The sequence below is a fragment of the Pararge aegeria genome, chromosome 11 (genome assembly GCF_905163445.1).
Source record: "Pararge aegeria chromosome 11, ilParAegt1.1, whole genome shotgun sequence".
Taxonomy (NCBI): Eukaryota; Metazoa; Arthropoda; class Insecta; order Lepidoptera; family Nymphalidae; genus Pararge; species Pararge aegeria.
Window position 1 is genome coordinate 5,107,132 of NC_053190.1, and position 21,916 is coordinate 5,129,047.

General features: G+C 34.6%; 1 protein-coding gene across 1 annotated transcript in view; it reads right to left on the reverse strand.

Moving 5' to 3' along the window:
• Positions 1-2,124: 2,124 nt before the first annotated feature.
• LOC120627387 overlaps positions 2,125-21,916 on the reverse strand; it is a 127,007-nt gene continuing 107,215 nt past the window's right edge. The window contains exons 5-9 of the mRNA XM_039895382.1: positions 17,828-17,963; positions 12,833-12,966; positions 4,340-4,556; positions 3,439-3,521; positions 2,125-2,196 (exon numbers count right to left, since the gene is read on the reverse strand). Of these exons, the coding sequence (XP_039751316.1) occupies positions 2,125-2,196; positions 3,439-3,521; positions 4,340-4,556; positions 12,833-12,966; positions 17,828-17,963 (642 nt within the window). The remainder of the gene's footprint in view (positions 2,197-3,438; positions 3,522-4,339; positions 4,557-12,832; positions 12,967-17,827; positions 17,964-21,916) is intronic.

Here is a 21,916-nt window from a genome sequence, read left to right on the forward strand (position 1 = left end):
AACTGATATAGGTAGTTGCACATTACATTCCAGAAATATTATAGGAACATGCAATTTTTTTTAAACTGTTGCAAATGTTTCAAAACGTCAAACATAATATGCATCTATCTAAGTGCAGGCGTGCTTTTCGGTCTCACGACGTCTAATTTCCTAATATTCAGTCTCATAATTGCGTACATAAGTTTGGGAATATACTAGCGATGGTAATTAATGCTATTTTATTAGCCTGCGAACTCTCGTGAGTAAAATGATATGGCTATGCTCTCTGCGAACCACGAAAAATACTTTGATTTCTCGTAAAAAAAATATCAGGTTAAATAAATATTTTGACAACATTGAATCTGATATACCACTGCGCCATGACGCAGCATGTACTCACTCATGAAGTGATATAATATAATCCCATTTACATTTCATTATTTATAACAATATGTTAGATGCCTAATTCGATTTCGCAAGCTAATATTTAATGCCATTGCTAATTTATCCATCTCTAGAATATACGAAAGATTCAAAGAAGCGCGTCACATAGCGACAGGATGAAAAATCAGGAGTAAAAAATCGTTACACTATTTTTTACAATCAGCTGCGCTTATGTAAAAAACTCGAAAATCACTGTTGTTATCAAAGACATAAATACCTACGTATACCTACTGTTCAAGACAGCCTTAATATATATTACACAACTATATTACATTCGTAAATTATAATAGACTTATTTTTATTACCATTGATAGAATTACGAAAAATATTTTAAATATTATTCTACAGTAATACACTTTATATATAATATTTCGGCTATTAACAAAGACTATCGCGATCAATATAGGAGAAAGACATAGCTCGCTTTTACAGGAAATTGTGTTATGCGCATCGACCATATATAAGGATATCCCAAATGGGGAAATATTTCTTTCCCGCTTACAATTACCTTTGACCGGCCAATACCCATTGAGGTCAGAATATTACGACAAACCTTCAAATTTATAATTCTGATACTCATGAACTACAAAGTATGCGAATTTGCGTTGCCTTAAATTTTTAACGTAGTTTGTTTCTTGATGTGTAATAAATAAACATTAGGCAATATCCAGTTTGAGACGTCCGGTTGAAGTGTAAACATAGTTGTCGGCCCTCACGTTTAGCGTATCAAAATAATTTGGCATCCGCTCAAATAATTTTAGGTTAAACAATTTAATTGGTGCTAAGTTTTTTTTAATACTCAAAAACAACAGACGTAAAAATATCCATCAAGTGAATTTTTAGTAAATGGCCTTCCGCCACTCAAAGCAAAACTTCGAAAGGAGCACATTGCCAGACCAGTGGTTTGTTTAATGTGGATTATGATTGGTCGACAAGCACCAAAAATCACGAATATCCCCTCAACAGTCGCATTTGCGGTTGAATCCAACGCTTTTATAACATTATCAAAATTCGCGAACATTTTAAAGTAATATCTTACAGGTTCTATTGGAGTATGTTAAATAAATTACATATACAATTATAATGGTAAATTATTTTAAAAGTTTTGTTTGCACACTAACTATACTATAGATAGGTTTTTTCTTTTCCACGTTTCTTACAATAAATATTATTATAGTAAACACCAATTTACTTGATAAGTTAAAATGATCGCAGACTGCCGCAAGATGAAGGGGCAAAGATTTTTCACTTACTAAAGATACCCACAAAATTAACGGCATCGGGTCATTCAAGATCACAAATCTTTTCGGGTCGGAGTCTTCCGGCAGCCTAAGTAATCTAAAATATCAGTAGATCTTATGTTTAGACATTGGTTTCAGATTTTTGTGTAATTTTAAACATGAATTAACGAACACAAAATATGTATATTGCTAAGCGCACACTAGTAATATGATTTATACACGTCTACATATCTATATGTTTTAATGTTTGGTAATTTCCATAAAATAATAATAGAAATTTATCACATTTTGTTAAAGATAAAAGCCGTAAGAGTCACTGGTACTTCATTTATTTTATTATATAAGTGGGATTGAAAATACTAAATTTATGTCATATTCGTAATAATGCTCGAGGCGACTGCATTGAAGTTGATAAAGATGTGCTTATGAATGGCAATATGTTACGGTCTGAGATAGCTGTTCATTTCGTGCGGCCTTTATACCTCTTTGCTCTTGCACCTCTTGCAGCAATCTGCGATGAATTTTGAGTCAGCTGTTAAATAACATTATTTGATAATTCCAAAGCCCATTTTTTACAATGTTTAACTATTTTGATATTGTTCTTATAAAGTGCATTTACGTCAAACGAGCAATTTATGTTAAAACGGGATTTTTCATTAATTTTATCAAACATCAAGTATTACAATAATTGCTCATTATAATATCAAATTGTTTACTTCAATTTATTCGCAAAATTATAATTTACGGCGCAAATTCTAAGATACCTGCGAAATATTAATTGATAGAATTTATAACGTCTACTAACAGTCGAATTTTCACTAAACTTTGGGTATAAATTAAGATGTAGACTTGCTTTCATAAATTTCTTGAATGTAAATACAATAAACATAAATTTTCCTAATTTCTTTTATAACAATTATGTTTGGGGGTATAGTTCTTCTGGGGTATAGTATAAACGAGCATGTGGTTTTTCAAGCAAATATCTCTTATTTATTAGTAATAAAATAAAAAAGTAACAATATTACTAAAAAAAAAAATCATAAAACACGAGGTTATAAGGTCTAAATTAAAAATTTAAAGAACTGACTCTCAATATAGTGCATTATTCCACCATTTCAAACCCGTATTGAGGGAGTTGTCAAAATTTGTAATACGCCGTTTTGCGGCGGCGACTATCTTGACTGATTTTCATCAAATTAGCAAAGAACACTCGTGATTAATTAATCTTTCAAACAAAAAAAAAATCAGTTTATCCGTTTAGGAAATACGATGCCTCATACACCCGTCAAATTTATAATAGTCGTTTTTGCGTCTGGGGTTAAAAATTCAGACAATTAAACCTTTACTTTTAAATCTTTGAAATTAATTTTAGTTAAAGGTTAAATATAAACACAAGGGTTTTCTGGATTTGTTTTAGGCGTTAATTTATTATTATAGTTAAAGTGAGACTCTCTTTCTTATTCTTTAACATCAACACAGTTTAAAAGATGTAGAGACACATGTAATGTCAGCAAAATAAATACCTTCATAATAAAACTTTAGCATACGAACAACGAGTTGATGACGTCATCATCATTTGTGACTATTATATTATAATCCACGTAATAAAAAGAAATGTACTGTAATTAATAACATTTATAAACATTGTTACACGAAGAACAGCTGTTAGCACGAGTTGAAAAAAATTCACTACACACATTTACATTTTTAATTTTTCTATCAAGTTAAAAATTGCAACAATGAATAATATAAAAAAACTATGATAATTTATAACTAAATAGCTGGATCGATTTAGATCGACACTTATAATTTTTACGGGAAGCTGCGTCGGAACCGGCACCATGCGAACTACGTTCACTGTGAAATGAAACAAGTAATTTAATAAACAAGTAAATCCATTTTTTATAGCACATGCAGTGTGTTCAACTAGGACAGATATTCATTAGTAAAGAAATAAAATAGAAAAAAAAAAACATTAGAGTATTTGGATTCTGTGATAGCTGCAGGTTTGACAGAGGGAAGCGCAAGAAATAATGTCATTTAAATAATTCCTAAAGCTTAAAGAGAGTCGCAAGAACAACAACAACAACTTACCAGGGTTATACAGTTCTGGAAAAGGAAATCTCTTCCTTAAGCTTGCGTATATAGCCAGGTATAGTGGCAGCTGATATAATATATTTATACTGTCTAGTTGGGCGAGAGCTTCTGGCTCGATAGAGGAAAGTATGGGGACGAGTTGGTGTAAATAATGTTATCTTAAGGATCCAAGAGGATGATAAAACTACCAGAGCAGTACAGACAGTATGTCCAGTAGGTACACAGCAAACCCTTCCGTTAAACTTGCATAGCTAGGTATAGTGTACTGAGACAGGTTATATAGACTTGCTAGTTTGGTGAGAGCTTAAAGTTCGTCGGAGCAAATTTTGGGATAAGTTGGTATAAATAGTGTTATCTCAAGGGTGCAAGAAGAATATTGATCAACTAACTAGGAACAGTATGCTACCGGTCATAGAAAACCCTTTCGTTAAGCTTGTGTAGCTAGGTAAAGTGCTAAGACAGGTTATATAGACTGCCTGGTTCGGCGAGAGCTTCAAGTTCGACGGAGGCAATTTTAGGGACGAGTTGGTATAAATAGTGTTATCTCAAGGATGCAAGAAGAAGATAAATCAACTTACCAGGAACAGTATGGTTCTGGACATCAGCAAATCCCTCCGTTAAGCTTGCATAGCTAGGTATAGTGCTGAGACAGGTTATATAGACTGTCTGGTTTGGCGAAAGCTCCAGGTTCGAAAGGGGGAAGCGTAGAGACGAGTTAGTGAGTGACAGCGGCTGACCGTGATGATGACGATGGACGTTGACAGTGCCGTGTGGTATAGTCAAATGCTCATCCACCTGGGGAAAGAAAATTCATATTGAGAAAAAAAATCACCTAGGCGCACGTCGCTATTTTGCAACGTCACTGGTGCAGCAGCAAGTGTCATCGCCTCATAATTTTCTTTGGCCCCACCAAAGAAAATTATGTCAGGTGAGGTGGTGACAACACTCGCCTTAGTCTCGTGGAGACATATGCCGTGGCTAGTTATCATGTTCCAGAAAGACTTTACAACAACTTTTTCTATATAACTAAACAATTTCCCTAAAATTGATTTTTTTATGGAGATCACCAATGGCGACTTTTTGCAGCGCACCGCAAGAAATGGATTTTTGGTGGTATTATCCGATCTTAGTAATGTTAATAATGCCTGCTTTGTAGTGATTCGTATTTATATATTTGTTTATATTGAACTTTGGTAAGAAACCCTCCGTGTGCGAGTCCAACTCGCACATAGGCGAATTTTTATAGCACACTTTATAATGAAGAACACCAGGTAAATATCAGGTAACATAAATAAAACACAGCCTGCACTTTGCTGTTTAATTGAAATGAATGAATCCGATATCTGTAGCCGATGGTTTCTCTATTGTTATTTTTGCCTTCTGCTTTATTCTATTTCGCAGCAATCATTCCGGTTTTCAAATCAATTGGATCGTTTGGCTATTATTCAACACTATCTGCTGTCTGTTTAATTAAATTCTCGCATGAGTGCTTTTCCTCCTCTAAAACAACCTTATTTCATTATAGGTAACTATGAACATGTGATGCTTTAATAAAAGTAAGTGATGTTTTAATTGCTAAAAAGAATTGACCTGCTTTACGGGTAAAGAAAACGTCGTAAGAAAACCAGCATGCCTGAGAGCTCTCTATAATGTTCTCAAAGGTCCACGAAGCCACAAAACTGCACTGGGCCAGCGTGGTGGACTAAGGTTCTTTTTATTGTCCCCAATCAGACCCTTGTCCTGTAGAGGGCTTATATTTGGGCATGGGCTGAGGGCTTATATAAGCAAAACAACCACGGGTTCTTCAGAACCCGTGGTTGTTTTGGTTTTCAAAAAAAAATTCTGAAACTTTCTTATTTCTAATTAAATTAAATTTAAATTCTAATTTTCCCGGGTTAGAAATTATCTTAAAGCTGTCTTCTGGATGGAATACATCTCTATGAAATATTCTGCCAAAGATAAGTTTAGCCGCAAAATCCATTGGAAAGGTTTACCCTTTGCATTTTCATGATAAAAAGAATATTTCATCATGTTCAAGATACAAGCTATATACAGATAATATTAGTACGGATTTTTGAGTATGAGGAGACGAAGAAAGTGTTGAATTTTATTTTCCATATCTAGGATCGCTAATATCAGGAATTTTAAAGAGTCGATTTAGGACCGAGTTTGAACATTCAAAGAGATGTTAATGAATTGTGTCACCTGATAAGAATTGTATCACAACGAAAACACCACATGATAAATGTATTGTTGTCTTTGTGATGACGTGTAATACTTAGAAACGAGTAACTGTACATAATTAATACTCAAGGCCGTCCCATTCCAACCATTACTTTTACATAAAAGGTGCTGACATATATATTTTTTGAACAAAAAAACAAGGCTTAAATAAGCAACCTTTTCTAAAGGAAAACGGAAGTTATTACATTTGTATTGTAGTACTTCCAAATTTAAAGTGGTCATGCCGAGTGGCGAGTTATTTATTTCATAATTTAAAAGTCCTGTTTAATTATGTGTAAAGAAGTAAGCTAGTCAACACTTGACAATAAAATAAATAGATAAATATGAATATATACTACGACGAAACACACATGGCCATATAGTAGATTGCTTGTGTTATGGATATTAAGATAACTGATGGATAATTTTATGAAAATTATGCTTATAATATAGAGATAAACACCCTGACGCTGAAAAATATTTATGTTCATCACAATATATTTTCAGTTGTGGGAATCGAACCCACGGATTTTGACTGACTGAGAAAGATGGCAAGTCACTGTCCACTGCGCAGACACCGTTGCCGTCGCAGTCAGACGTCACAACACAACGTCGGATAGTACAAATATGAAAATTCATCCAAACCATCGAAATCCATGCGAGTTCTTCAGACTTCGAAACGGATCCGGGAGGCAGCACACAGTGATGCCAGTGATGACTTACGGCTCAGAATTAATGTAATCACTCTTATCATGGTCCTAATATGAAAGCTGAGAGCCATTAAGCGGGCAAATTAAAGAGTAGGTACGTTCAGAGTATTTTAACGTGATCAAATCGGAAAGGAAGTTACAATTATGTATCAATTTTGACAATTTCCCTGGCGCAACGGTGAGCGTGAATTTAAGTAGCAGGTCCCGTGGCTAGTTACCACCCTACCGGCAAAGACGTGCCGAGCCGCCAAGCGATTTAGTGTTCCGATGCGATGTCGCGTAGAAACCGATTCGGGGTATGACTACCATACTCCCTAAAAGGTAAGCCCGCTACCATCTTAGAATGCATCATCACATACCACCAGGTGAAATTTCAGTCAAGGGCTAACTTGGAATAAAAATAATAATCGGAGAACCGATAGACTTTGGATTCCAAAAGTACCAGAATTGCGACTTCGCACTTTTAAGCGCAGTATTGGCCGACCCCCATCGAGGTAACATCAATCAAGTCGCTGGGAGCCGCTGGAAACGTGCGACCAAAGGTCGTTGACTTCGGATCTTCCTACAAAAGACCTTTGCCCTGCAGTGGCCGTCAAGCGGTTGCTAATTATGACGATGATGAATATAATTAGAACTATAGAAATCAGAAGAGGGAAAATGATTGGCCACCTATTAAGACATGTTGAATTTATCACATATATAATTGAGGGAAAAGTAGATGGATAGAGGGGACGAGGACGTTCGCAACTGGTTTTTGTGGGATAAACAAAACGAAAGGTTGGGGTGGGGACTTATAAAGAGGAAAAAGAGAGGGATGGAGTGGGTTGGAAAAGTCTACACCGACAAGAGCTTAGCTCTTAAGTTTATAGATAACGATTTCTATCAATTCATCGCAAGCCATGTTAAGACTCTGCGTCCCAAACTTATACAAACAGTCGGCCATTAACCTCCTTCTCTATGGAAGCCGGTTAAAAATGAAACCTTGAATTGAAAGAGGTTTATAAAAAAGCCGGAAGCCATTAAATTTGTATATGCCTACCCCGGATTTGACGCATTCATACCGAGCGCCGAAATATCGATGTCCTAAAAAATATACGAGCATGGCACACACCAGCTATTGCTGTAAAAGTTTTATGGCAAGATAAATGACCACATAAAAGGTAATCGCGCGTTTTATCAACACAGGTAAGCTGTGTTTGTATGACTTTAGTTTGTGAAGTGCCATCTTATAGCTAAGGAGCAGGAACCTAATATTATATTCTGATGGTAACATATTCTATACCAAAATTTGTGACGTAATAAAAGTTCTTGCTTACGGTGCCAAAATGTACTTCGCAAGGGAAAAGTGCGTTTACATCGTTTTTCTACGGATATGGGTGGTGTTCAAAAAAATCTAGATATAAAAATGGATTGCTGTTCGTTAGTCTCACTCAAATTCGAGAACGGTTGGACCGATTGGGCTAATTCAGGTCTTGAAATATTTCTGGACGTCTAGGGAAGGTTTAAACAGTGAGATAAGTACGAATTTATATAATTCTTAGGTACGTGTGTTTGTGACATATCTCTCCCTTAACAGCTGGACTGATTTTGATGAAATTTGGTGTTTATATTTCAATAAGTTGGACGGTTTTGAAACACAATTGAACCCGGTAGGTGGCGCTGCTTTATCGGGCAGAATGATGTCTGCCGGATCCGCTAGTATTATATATTTACTATAATAAATTTATTAATTAAACTGATTTATATTAGAGTGTGTGACAATAGGTATGTCGGTCTAGGTGTAGCAAATTAAACTAAGTTTTATAAAAAAATCAAGTATACCTTGTCATTCTCTGCTTAGTAATTTCTCACCGCAGGGCACATGCCGCCTTGTCTATCTATAGCAATAAAGGACCAGACGTGGGTCTGGTCGGGTCACAGTGCTTCAATGTGGGTTGGCGAAAATTAGGAATTAGCGCTTTCTAAGGCACTGGTGTAGACAACGCAACTTCTAACTCCGTCTTAGTGTAAAAGAGAATATAATATGACTTTATTTGATGAGAAGCTAACCAAGGCTAACTTGGCTATTTTCCTCCTAATTTAACGTTCCGACATGATTACGCGTAGGAAAGCACAGGAAGAATAGGTTTAATATAATTGCTAACGTGCCGGCCACAGGACAAATCAGTAGGAACTTCTCCTCATCAGTTACCATAAGACTGCATCTTTGGTTGCCAACAGACTGCTTACCGTCACTTGAAATTGTTTTTTGTATGCATATTTTTTTTTTGCTTCTACTTGAACTAACGACTTAGAAATTTCTGTTACTAGCTCCTCAGCTAATGGCTTTATTGTCAACAATATACATTAAAGGGTGATTTTGAATGCGCCTTTATGCGGACATGCTTGGCATGTAAACGTTATCTTGGTTTTTGTAGATTACGTTTTGTGAGTTTGTACACCGTTTTGTAGCAAACTTTTGACTCGACTGCTTCATAAGTTAAGCTAATTTCTCTTGTCATACCCTTCTCATACTATGACGAGACCGCGCCCTGGAGTGGGCTGATAAATAGGTGATGATGATGATGATGATGGTGATGAAGGAGGGAGGCCGGAGTTCTATTCGGCTATCACCGCTTCTTATCACGCTACGTTCTATAACTAAAGTGATCTAATTTATTACAGGGTTAACCCTGTGGTTTATAACGCTTAAGTTTTAAGGAAGAATAAAATAACTTTAGATGAGTAGCATAAAAACAATTTTGTGTTCATCGATGGATGAGGCTGGGCGTAAATAAACGATGGTCGGAACATCGGGGTGTATAAAAAGTAATAACTTCTACCTTTGCCTATACCAGAGCTTCCGTAGCATCAAAGGGATTATAGCATGAGATTAAAGGATATCACGATCTCTGAAAATCGGGCTTGGAAATGTTTTATTCATATTTTATTTTTATCATGAACGATGATAGTAAGTTTATTAGATTATTCTAGGAAGGGTGTTCTTACCCACTAACTCAATTATATGGATAGAACAATTACTTAATTTAGTTATACGCACACTAAGATACGTTATTACATTATTTCATAGTATAATATGACTACATTTTGTAAGATTAATTTTATTACTAATTAGTCTAATATAAATTTAGTACACCGTTATTATATTAATAACTAGCTGCTCCTGCGGTTCCACCCGTGTACACTTACGATGAGTACCGTTTTATGAATGTTTCACTATCTCCTAATCTATGCGACCAAATAATCTGTACTCTGTACCCAATAAGAGTATGGATTTTTACCATTTCTTCGCCAAAATAAAGGTATGCTATTTCGGAGTAGCATACATTTTTATGCTATGCTACATTTTTTTTCATAAAAACTCCTTAAGAGAATTTGAATAATGTAAGCAACATTTTGCTTTTATATATTTTAATTTTTATTTGCTTAAATTTTTCATAATATAATATATATTTCATAATATAATATATATATACTATTATATTTTACTTATTCATTACTTGGCGTGGGCTAAAAAAAATCTATTGATTATTATTATCGAAACAAAAGTGGGTTAGGTATATTAGTGTCTCGGTATAAATTCTTATTTAAATAATTATTTTTATCATCAAGGGTATTTATAAAGTAATAAAATACTTTTTAATTCATTCTAATTGGAAATTATCGCGATTTTAAAAAACAATATCCGAAACATAAATATCTGTATGCCACACACTTCCCGAATAAACTATTCCAATGGAATGATTTAAAAAAAAAAAATGCGGCTAAGTCGCAGGCAACAGGAATTATGCTATAATAGGCAAGTTTTATGTACATTAGATTGTTTTTATCGTATAACACTTTTGTATGGATTTATATTTTATGCCTAAATTTATAATACTAAATGGCTTATTTATATGAGTTTTGCAGGTTTTTTGAAGGCCAGTATTTATCTAGAATATTTTTTTTATGTATGACGCTCCATTTCGACAGCGCACGCGGATAAAACAGGTAGGAAATTGTTTTTTTATTCAGACTTATACTTGTAAACTGTATCATCATATCCAGCTGTAATCCTATTGTTACTGAAATAAAATATAACTGATTATTACTAGATCTTACACTAGAAATAATTAACATCGATTAGCTTTAAAGCGAATACAAATCAAGAAACAAACAAATTATCGCTATTTAGAATATTAGTATAGATGTAAAATTGTTGACAGCCGATTGGCATAGTGGGCAGCGATCCTGCTATCTGAGTCCAAGGCTGTGGGTTCGATTCCCACAACATGAATATTTTTACGTGTTTAAGTATTTATGTATATTATTGATAAAAATACTCATCAGTTATCTTAACCATAACCTAAGCTATGCTTACTTTGGGGCTAGATGGCGATGTGTGTATTGTCACAGTATATTTATTGATTACTAGCTGATAGCCGCCGCTTCTTTCGCGTGGATTAAGGTGTTTTATTCCCGTTGGGACGATCTTATTTCCTGGCTGCATGCAGGCTTAATTCAATCCAAATCCATTGAGCAGTTTTTGCGTGATTGAGTAACAACCATCCACGTTGTCACATTTATAATATTAGTAGGATAGTAGGATAGTAGGATTTATTATCATTATCAAATAAGAATATTTATTTGATTTACTATTGGTTATAAACTCCATATATTTCTTCTTTTTTTGAGGTTTATAACAATGAAATGTTTAATATGCCTCCCCATATTTAAGTGTCGTCTTAAAGACTACTATCTGTCTTTGTGTGAAGTAATTTGAACAAATATCGTCATTAATGTGTATTATTTGTATTTTTCTTCTTTCATTATATATATAATATATAATTATATATGTATGAATATGTATGTCTATTTATTTTCGAATATTATATACATATATATAATTGCATCCCGCTCTCTTGCAGTCTCCCCTTCTGCCAGAGGTTGCCTGTAAGAGATTGCTGGCAGCAATATGGCCGCCTTTGCATGCCTACTATTCTTGTTCTTTTGTTTATTATTTATTTTATATATTGATGTCGGTGTGCAATAAAGTATTTCTTCTTCTTCTTATGCCACCTATGAATGCGGATCTGTGTTTCAATCACTTATTTTTTTCATAGTAAGCGGTGCTGTTGATTAGTGAATGTGAGTCTGTGCCAAAAGCAACATAAGAAATCAATACCTGTGCCTAACTGAAGAACTGAATACTAATTTTAAGGCGATGAAAACGATGATAATATAATCAGTTGCTAAACATAACCGGGTGTAGAAACCTTAAAAGATGCTGAGCAACACTTTTTGATAAAGGGTTCATTCAAAAAATGCGTATCGTCAGCGTCAAATAACCGTGTAAAGTATCCAGCGTACATTATGCGTAATTGGGCAATTATGAAAGTAATTTTGGGAAACGGGTCGGAAACGCAATGTGGCTGGAAATAATTAAACGAACATGTGATTAACGCACGATTGATTTCAAAACGAAAACAGTTGAAAACTAATAAAGCGAATTCAAATTCGGCTATGATAATAATTTTCCTTTATTTTTGCCTTAGCAAAACATTATATTTGTAAAAGTTATAAAACAATTCATATTTAGTAATAAACTAAAAAATATTACATTTTTCTCTGTATATTATAACACAAAGAAAAAACAACACAACAGTATAGTGCTTAAATATACCTCTAGCACTAGAGATTAGACTTTAGATATAGATTTATTTATAATTGCATTACGTTAACAGTTAACTTTACACCTTATTGCATCTGGAACCTATTCTGTATTACTTAGTTAACTTCTAAATAGTGCTACTGAGCAATTTCTAAAATAGACCTTTTGCCATTAAAACATTAGTATTATTATCACACCTGAGGAATGAGTGTATTTCGGCACTTCACTAGATTTGAATCGTTTCATAGTTATTTATCCATAGTAAAATAACTACATGCTAACTGATATAACTTCTCCTACCAATTTCGTGTGTTTGTTTAAATTATTTATTGCACTATATAAAATAAGGTATAAACTTAATGCCGTGACTCTTTTTCTAGCTGTTTACTAATTACATTTTGTTTCTTAATTACAATCAGGTGTAAAGTGATAACTGTCGTGATAAAAAAAAAACAAAAAACATTAGCATTTAAGTATATGGCAGTTACCTTAACATTGTTGATGAGCCAGGTGAGGTGGGGGGCGGGGTAAGCAGGGGCGCTCTGGCACGAAGCCTCCAAGTCGTCGTTCGATGACAGCTTTTTATGCTTTATCTTTATTCTTGGACGGAATTTTTGCCGAACTGTAAACAAAAATCCAATTGAATCAAAAGACAAAGCACATAACGGTCCAGAAAAAAAATAGTTCGAACTGTCCCCTTGCTCCCGAGGGGTCAGATGAAACTTCTTATTTCTATCTGTACTCCTAAGAACACAGCGTAAGGACAGACCGGATATCATTAATATAATCTCTCAGATCGCATTTTTTATTGCTGTCTGTCCCCCTGAGACTGATCAGAGCAGATAAGAATAATCCCTTTTGGCCTTTTGCTGGCCTGTAGACTTCAACAAAGATATTGTTCTGGTGAGATGATACCAGGATAACATAATTGATTAAAGTAGAACAAATTAAAATTATCTGAATTATGGATCAACGATAGATAGCTCTATTAGATCTCTATGAGCTCAAGTACGGCACTTTACTGCTGGGCACCGACATCCTCATAGAAGAGATGGTAACGACGCGTTTGCTGTAAACTCCTAAGGAGATAAATTACCTGATTACCTGAAAACCGTATAATTTAAGGGGTTACGTTACAACTGCTAATAATTGCGATTTATCACTACTTTCAATAAAACCGCTGATGTTAGTCAACATGTTAGAGCGACCAAGTTTAGAAACAATCTAACAATTATGTTTGCCAGAAAACGGTGCACGCAGTAATAGGTTGTTTGCCACTGCATGTTTGCCACTGCGCATATTTTTGTGGTTTTGTAGCGGTGGCGGTTTATTTAGATTTATTGTTGCGCAATTTTTGACGACTATTTTAAAATTATGATATTTTTTTTAAAGAAAATTATCGCTCTAACACACTGCGATAGCGTCGACCGCAAGATAACAGGTAGCTTCCATAGGTGGACCACAATTAAAAGGTATCGAGCTTTTAATCTTTCTTAATCATTTATGTCTCTATTCTTAAGTAAAATAAAAAGTATACAATTTTTTGTATTATTAATTGTTGAATTAAGCACATCTGAGGGTAAGTTGAAAACCATCGCTTATAAAAAGAGCAACGCGTCACAGGATGCCCTGTGTGCAAGGAACACGTCCTGCAACATGACGCCCTGTGTCTGCCAACTGGCAGGGCTAGTACAAGACTTGTTTACTTTGCGTACTTTCATAGTGTGATGTCTTACGGGATCTCATTATGGGGCAAAGCTGCTGATATTGAAATTTTTTCATTTTGCAGAAAAGAGCTGTATGGTCAATATATAAACTTAAATCACGTGAAAAATTTAAAGAAATAAGTATCCTTACGGTAGCCTCACAATATATTTATAACAATGTAGTATTTGTAAGACAACATATTAGTTTATATACACAAAAAGTGGATATAAACAGTCGACTTACAAGAAATGGTCATAAATTAGTGACATCTGCATATCGTCTGCGAATGATGCAGAAGTCATTTGTGGGATTGAGTATACGCTTTTATAATATGATTCGTAAGGTAATTTTGAACCTACCAATGCATAAGTTTAAAGAATGTGTTAAAGCACATTTATTACAACGAGATTATTATACAATTGATGAATTTTTAATGACAAGGTTGCCTGGAAGCATCCGGCTCCGCTTTCATCTTTCACAAGATAAAAAATGAATTTTAAAATGTAAAATGTAAATTGTTGATATTGGAAAAGAGCAACTGCTGAGTTTCTTGCCGGTTTCTTCTCGGTAAAATCTGCCTTCCGAACTGTTGGTCGAGTCACTACACACAGACAGACTTGACGTTACAAAAGTGCTTATATTAGGCCTACTTGAAATAAATGAATTTTGAATTTTGCAGAAGACAAAAATTAATTCCCCCGATATATCCTTTTTCAATGGATATACCCTTTAAAAAGGATATACTCGTAATTAACATGTCCACCTGCTAAAGCATGGGAACATGGAATAGGAGAACTTAGAAGAAGAAGAAGAAGAAATACTTTATTGCACACAAACATCAGAATATACATAAAATATAGAATAAACAACAACAAGAATTGTAGGCATGCAAAGGCGGCCTTATTGCTGCAAGCAATCTCTTACAGGCAACCTCTGACAGAAGGAAAAGCTGCAAGAGAGCGGGATAGTGCAATTATACTACATATAATATACACTTAGTATATATATACTTAGTGTCCGTTTGAAATGAAACATTTATTATTTGGACATTATTTCCACTTGTGCGCCATTGCTCTGAGAGTTGATAAAGCTGTGGAAGAAGATACATTTTTATCCTTTCCCCGGGGAGATAATTGTCTCCTGCACAGGCTACCTGTGCTGAGATGAGATGAGATGAGATGTGCGTAGGTGTTAAGCCTAATGTGCCTGTAACAGAAAACCATACCCTTTAGACTAAAAAAGTATGAACGGTGTTCTATGTTAGTATCAAAAAATATCAAAGTTTCCGCAAATCCAAGCTTGGAAATAAAGTAAATTTATATTTCCAAAAGAGCATATACGACATATATACAAAATAAGGTTAAGGGGTCAGAACTACGAGTAGGCATATTTTCTTTCGAGCTGCTCTCCATTCGGAGCGGCAAAAAGGCTGAAAATAGTAGAAAAACAACACTGCATGTCTGTGTAGGCATTTTTAACGTTCGCCAAAGCGAAACGACTAGTCGAAGTGTAAAAATTGCACAAAGGACGGCTTTGTTGAGCGCACTAAGTAAGATAATATTGTGCATCATAATAATATCGTCTAAAAATAAATAACGTTACGATCACTAATATTATGAATGCATGTCTGTCTATCTGTTTGATACCTTTGTTCAATCAAATCAAAATTAATAATACAGGGGACAGCAGGGTATAACTATAGTACGAGTTTAGTCAGTTTAAGTTTCAGTAATTCAACAAAAGAGTATTAAGCTATGATTTCTGTTACTATTTAATAATCCTGTGAATAAATGAATTCATTATTATTTATTTGTTCGGCACCGGTTTAGATATAATTTTGTACAGAGGAAGCTGACACTCCGAAATGGCATACGAGAACCGTCTCCGCGGCCTTTAAAAAAAGCCTAAGTAAGTTACGTGGAATCGAACCCGGAACCGCAATCTTAAAACATTAGCGCTGACTACTGCGCCAGGGAGATCGTCAAAATATAATTATTATTGGTAGAATTTTGCAAAATAAACACTACTCACAGTACTTTTTTAATAAACGAAATAAATAACAATGAAATCAATACTAAGGAGCTAGCTAATTTTTCCAATATATGAGAACGTTTACAGCAAAGAAGCTATATGTTACTTGAGCTACGGCATTGCTTCGAGCCTACGAAAGCTACGAACTGAATCTGACAGGCGATATACTACGCTCGCGTTTCGCTTATCGGCTTCAGTAGCTACGCTGTACGCGTTTAGACTATTATCAGATTCGACGTACTGCCATAGAGTTACTTACATACAATGTTTAACAAACTTTAACATCACATATGACCTCGTGTGAAAATGAGGGTGATGTTATAGTCATTGTGCTCATTAAGTAGCGTTACTCCAAATCGATACCTGATTATGTGACCAACTTAAACTCACTAAATATGTGTTTATTGGGAGGCATCGGCCTTGGCTAGTTCCCACCCTGCAGCCAAAGACGTGTGCCGCCAAGTGATCTAGCGTTCCAGTCATTGATTTGATATGTTATTATCGTAACGTTCCAGTACTACTAGCGACGTATAAACCGATTACGGGTGACCTAACAAGTTAGCCCGCCAACGTCTTAGATCGCATTATTACTTACTGACATGGGAGATTGCAGTCAAGGGGTAACTTTTAATGGAATAAAAAAAACAAGTAAATATTCGTTTCCTTATATATAGTTGTATCTATCGAGCATCACTTTTTCATGATTATCCTCGTAAATTTTATTTAATCAATCTATCCGCAATCTGTAGAAGAAATCTACAGATACAATTAAAAAAAAATAACAACTTTTCTTAGCAAGTTATCAACAGATTATAGAAAGATTAAATATAGAAAACGGACGATTATAACTACAACTCGTAAATATTCATTAACTTATTCTCGAAGTTTGATCACTAAGCCTGCCATGTATCTAGTACAAATAAAGTCATTATACATTTGCCAAGCCTAATTTAAATTGTCAAGAGTTATTTACATCTCAATATTCTTTTCCTGGTTTGTAACAAGGCCAATAATATGGAAATATCAATTTCACAAGGGCTATCATAATATTATTTTCTTATATTATTCCTTTATTCTTCGGAATGACAATATTTGAAAGTACTTTTTCGTATAACGTAAAAATTATATTTTGATTGTGTGTATCGAATTGTCCGCCCTTTGAGCCATGTAAAGGTGTAAGTTTCTGTCACAAAAGTACTATTAAATGTATTTTTACTGACGTTACAGCATTGACTACGATACGTTGTTAGCATAAAAGTCAACCTATTCCACCAAACGCATAAAACTAAGGCCAGCTCGAGAATACGAGAATAATTAAAAACAAATCCAAAAACTGCTTTTCGCGTACAAGCGCGTTTGTGTGTATGTGGGTGTGTGTGTGGCGTGTGTGTGTGTGTGGGTGTGTGTGTGTATGTGGGTGTGTGTGGCGCGCGTGTGTGTGTGTGTGTGTGTGTGTGTGCTCGTGTGTGTTTATGAGGGCGGCCTGTTTGTGTATTCAAGACCATGCATTTTTCTGGGAAAAAGCCTATGTCAATCTCCGATCTAATAGTTTAAGTAAGAGTTTAGATTAATAAAAGTAAGAGTAAGTGATTTAAAATTTACATAATGAGGCCCTTTGACAGCAAAATCGCAAACGTCTCTTCCAATATTTCTTTGTAACGTAAGTTAGTACAATTAATGTTAACACAGCGGTTTGAAACCAAATTACCGAAAATAAAAGTGCGGTACTCGGTGGTTTCACTTACCAATAACGCTCACTTCGTGTATTTTGGACGCCTTTGAATACAACGGAATTTCAAGGGCTATTTCGCAGGCGTAGGGACCGGACGCCGCGAAATCCATTCTCTCCAAAGTTATTGAGGTCGGAGTCATTTTCGGTAGCTGAAACAAGGAATAAGGCGGTTAAACTGAGTGCATTAATTCAATGACTTTTAAACTAGACGGTTATTATTTTTCAGGGTTCCGTATAGTGATCATAAAGTCATTTATATAACTATTTATGCTTGATAAAAAGAAAATGCATATTTTATCTAACGATCCGGTTGATATATAATGCTTATGTAATTTAGATTTAAAACCACGACAAAGTGGCCTTTCTAACCTATGTTACTTAACCTTTATTTTATTTTTAATTTCTTTACAATGCTAACATATGAAAATAAAGTACAGACCTTGTATGAAATTATTAAAAAAAAAAAAAACGTATTTCCTTTGTTATTGAGTCGTAATTCCATATTGTCAATTTAATTTCCCAAAATAAGCTTTCAACTGAAATGTGATACAGATGGATAATTAAAAGCCGTTAAATATTGGATAGAAGCAGGCGTTACTTTGCGGTATTCTATATTATTCAATGAACAATAATATTTTTAAAGGCTTATTAAACTATAATCCATTAAAACGAGGCAGTGTGCATTTTACGATGACTTGAATCTGCATACAACAGAGACACAACCACACACAAATTCTGAAATGCAGATGCAGAGAATCCCATCCCTTAAAACTTGTAAGTTATTTGCGTTTTTAAGAAATTAGAATATCAAATGTTTCAACGGTGAAGAAAAACGTGTTTAAACCTGCATGCCTGAGAGCTCTCCGTAATGTTCTCAAAGGCATGTGGGGTCTACCAATCCACACTGCGACAGTATGGTGGACTACGGCCGTTCTCTTTGTGGGAGGAAACACGTGTATCGAGTGGTGGACCGCTGATGGGTCATGACGATAAACCTTAATGTTATTTTATATGAGTTATTCCAATTCAGTGTTCATATTTTATAAATTTAAAATGCATAAAAAAAATTTGGATTTGAACCTGCGACTCTCTGGCAATCGCGGCCTGAGCGCTTTCTCCAATTAAGCTACGGCTCTCCTACCGTCGATGCTGAAATTAGTACTCGTATATGCCTTTCACATCAGTCTTATAGCGACTGTAGCGTCATCGAGTAGGAAACGTTGCAATTTCGATCAACTTTTTCAAAGATCCATATTACAATGAGACACGTTTGAAACAAGAGAGGACACATTGCTTTTCTTTTTTTTATAATTTTTATTAGTGTTTTTACCTACACTTGGAGGAATTATCAATTTTATAAATTTAAAATGCATATAAACATTTTCAGTGTTCATAACTTTTACGTAATTCAAGCAGTGGAAAGGCAAAGTAATGTGCCAACTTTCTTACAACTGAGTTAACCAAATTGGGCCCATTGTACTCTTTATGGAGAAAGTATAATAAATGTGTAGTTATCCAACAGTACATAAGAATGAAATACTATTTAACTGACTTTCAAAACAGACAGAGGTTCAACTCAGTGTGTTTGTTGCAAATGCATAAAAAGCATATATATATATATATATATATATATATATATAATATATATATATATATAGTATACAAAAAGTTATTTTTAAAGATTTGTGACTGTTTGTCTTTCTTTCTATGTGTTTGTTTTTGATAGATTGAGGGATTTTGAAGGGACTTTCTAAACCTTTTATTTCTTAAATGGGGGTTGAAAGATTTACCAGGGGTCACATGTTATTCAAAGTTAGAGACATCCCAATTTAGAAGATAGGTTACTTTTAGGTTATGGATTTCTGTTACATCAATCCCCAAAGGGTCAAACTGGGTTGAAAGGTTAGGATTATATGCGAGTCCTTTATTTTGGATTTTAGGAAAAATAATAATTGATAAAGCGTTGTTCTAAAAACTAGACCCAGGGCTGTAGAATTGGCCCTAAAAGTGTGTATGGGTAAAAATTATGTATTACAAAGATTTGCAGGCGGAGCAAGTGACGTCTAACCTTCAACTACTATTAATACTAGGCTAAAATATAATGAATGAATGAATGAATGAATGAATGAATAATTGAATGAATGAATGAATGAATGAATGAATGAATGAATACACTTTTATTGTACACCACATAAACATAACAAATTAACAGTAAAAATTTAACAAAAGGTATACAATTTGGCGGCCTTATCGCTACATAGCGATCTCTTCCAGGCAACCAAAGGCGTTAAAAACAGCTCAAGAAGAGAGGTAGGTGTTGCATTTAACTGTACTGTGTTGCAAATAAACATGCATAAACCTATATATACAAATATAATATGTACATATTATAACAAACTTACTATAAATATATAGAAAAAATATATATAAATAATAAAAAAAAAAAAATATCGCCGAATAACTGGAATACCAGCGAGAAAAATCGCAAACCGGTACCTATTTCAATTGGTTCAAGTACGAGTATATGTAGAAATCCTTTATCTGTAACTCGTACATTCTCTTTTTGGTGTAAAGCGCTCAAATTGTAATGGAGTTTCACTGTAGTCTGGAATGTATAATACATTGTATTTCACAATTCAACAACTCCGTTCTAGCCAGTTCAACATAATATTATCTAATCTTAAAAACAAAGGGTCTCAATTTAAAATGTATATTGTTCAAAGCTATAACGCTTTAACTACAATATAATCTACTTATCTTTATATATATATTTCTTGTGTGCGTCCTCCTAAACGGCCGGACCGATTTGAATGAATTTTTCGGTATGCGTTTGGGTGGCACCCTGGATGGTTCAGATTCACAAATCAGCCCGACAGATGGCGCTGGGGTCCGCTAGTATCTTATAAGGCGCATCAACCATTGAATACATCCACACGAATATTATAAGTTCGAAAGTGTGTTTGTTTGTTACATATATTCGTATTAATCAGTACACCAATCCCTAGTGGGGGAAATTTGAGAATTTGTAATTTCTGAATTTTCTCTGGTCTGGTCTGGTGACAGGCTTCGGTAGTGGCCAGTTCCCACCCTACCGAAAAAGACGTGCCGCCAAGCGATTTGAAGTTCCGGTACGATGTTGCGTAGGAATCGATTATACGCCAATACATTTTAGTCCGCAACAGACTTATCTATCCAGAGTAATAATAGTAAAGACACTTAAGGGGAGTTATGACCCAAAAAATAATGTTCATTAAACGGCTATGACCCGTTTTGAAAACATACTTCTGAACTGTCCCGTAACATGTACAAGTTTGATTTAAATTATTATTATCTACGATGTTAAACGTTTTATGTGAAAAGGCATGGTTAAAGCACCAAAATATTAAAAGGCTTTTCAATTTTAGAATAACCTTCACACTTTTAACTACAAAATGCTACGTTTTAAGTTCGAATTCTATTGAAAATGCCATCGTCCGCCAGTTTTGTACATCACGTGATATAACTTACTTACCTCTTATGACTGCAATATCACCTTTATTCCCACCAGCATAAGGGTTACCAATACAAAAATAATGTTGAAAAGGCAATTTTCGACACGAGACAGTTATGGGTCGGATACTACGTGATACATGTTAGGTATTGAGCTGTACACAAAAGTTTCCGTCAAATTAGTTTTATTTTGACTGTTATTAGATTTCTCATATTTTGTCTTTAATTTAATTTCCGTTATATGTATATATATTTATATTCCGAATATGAGTTTATAAAAATAAATATACTACGACAATACACACATCGCCATCTAGCCCCAAAGTAAGCGTAGCTTGTGTTATGGGTACTTAGATGCCTGATGAATATTTTTATGAATTATATACGTAAATACTTAGATACTACATATAAACACCCAGACACTGAAAAACATTCCCGCTCGTCAAACAAACATTTTCCAGTAGTGGCAATCGAACACACGGCCTTAGGCTTAGAAAGCAGGGTCGCTGGAAACTGCGCCAATCGGCCGTCAAAACAATATATAATAAATGTTATAATTATTTAATGAATGTTTATACTCGTAGGTAGGTACAAGTAGGTATATGTTTAAATG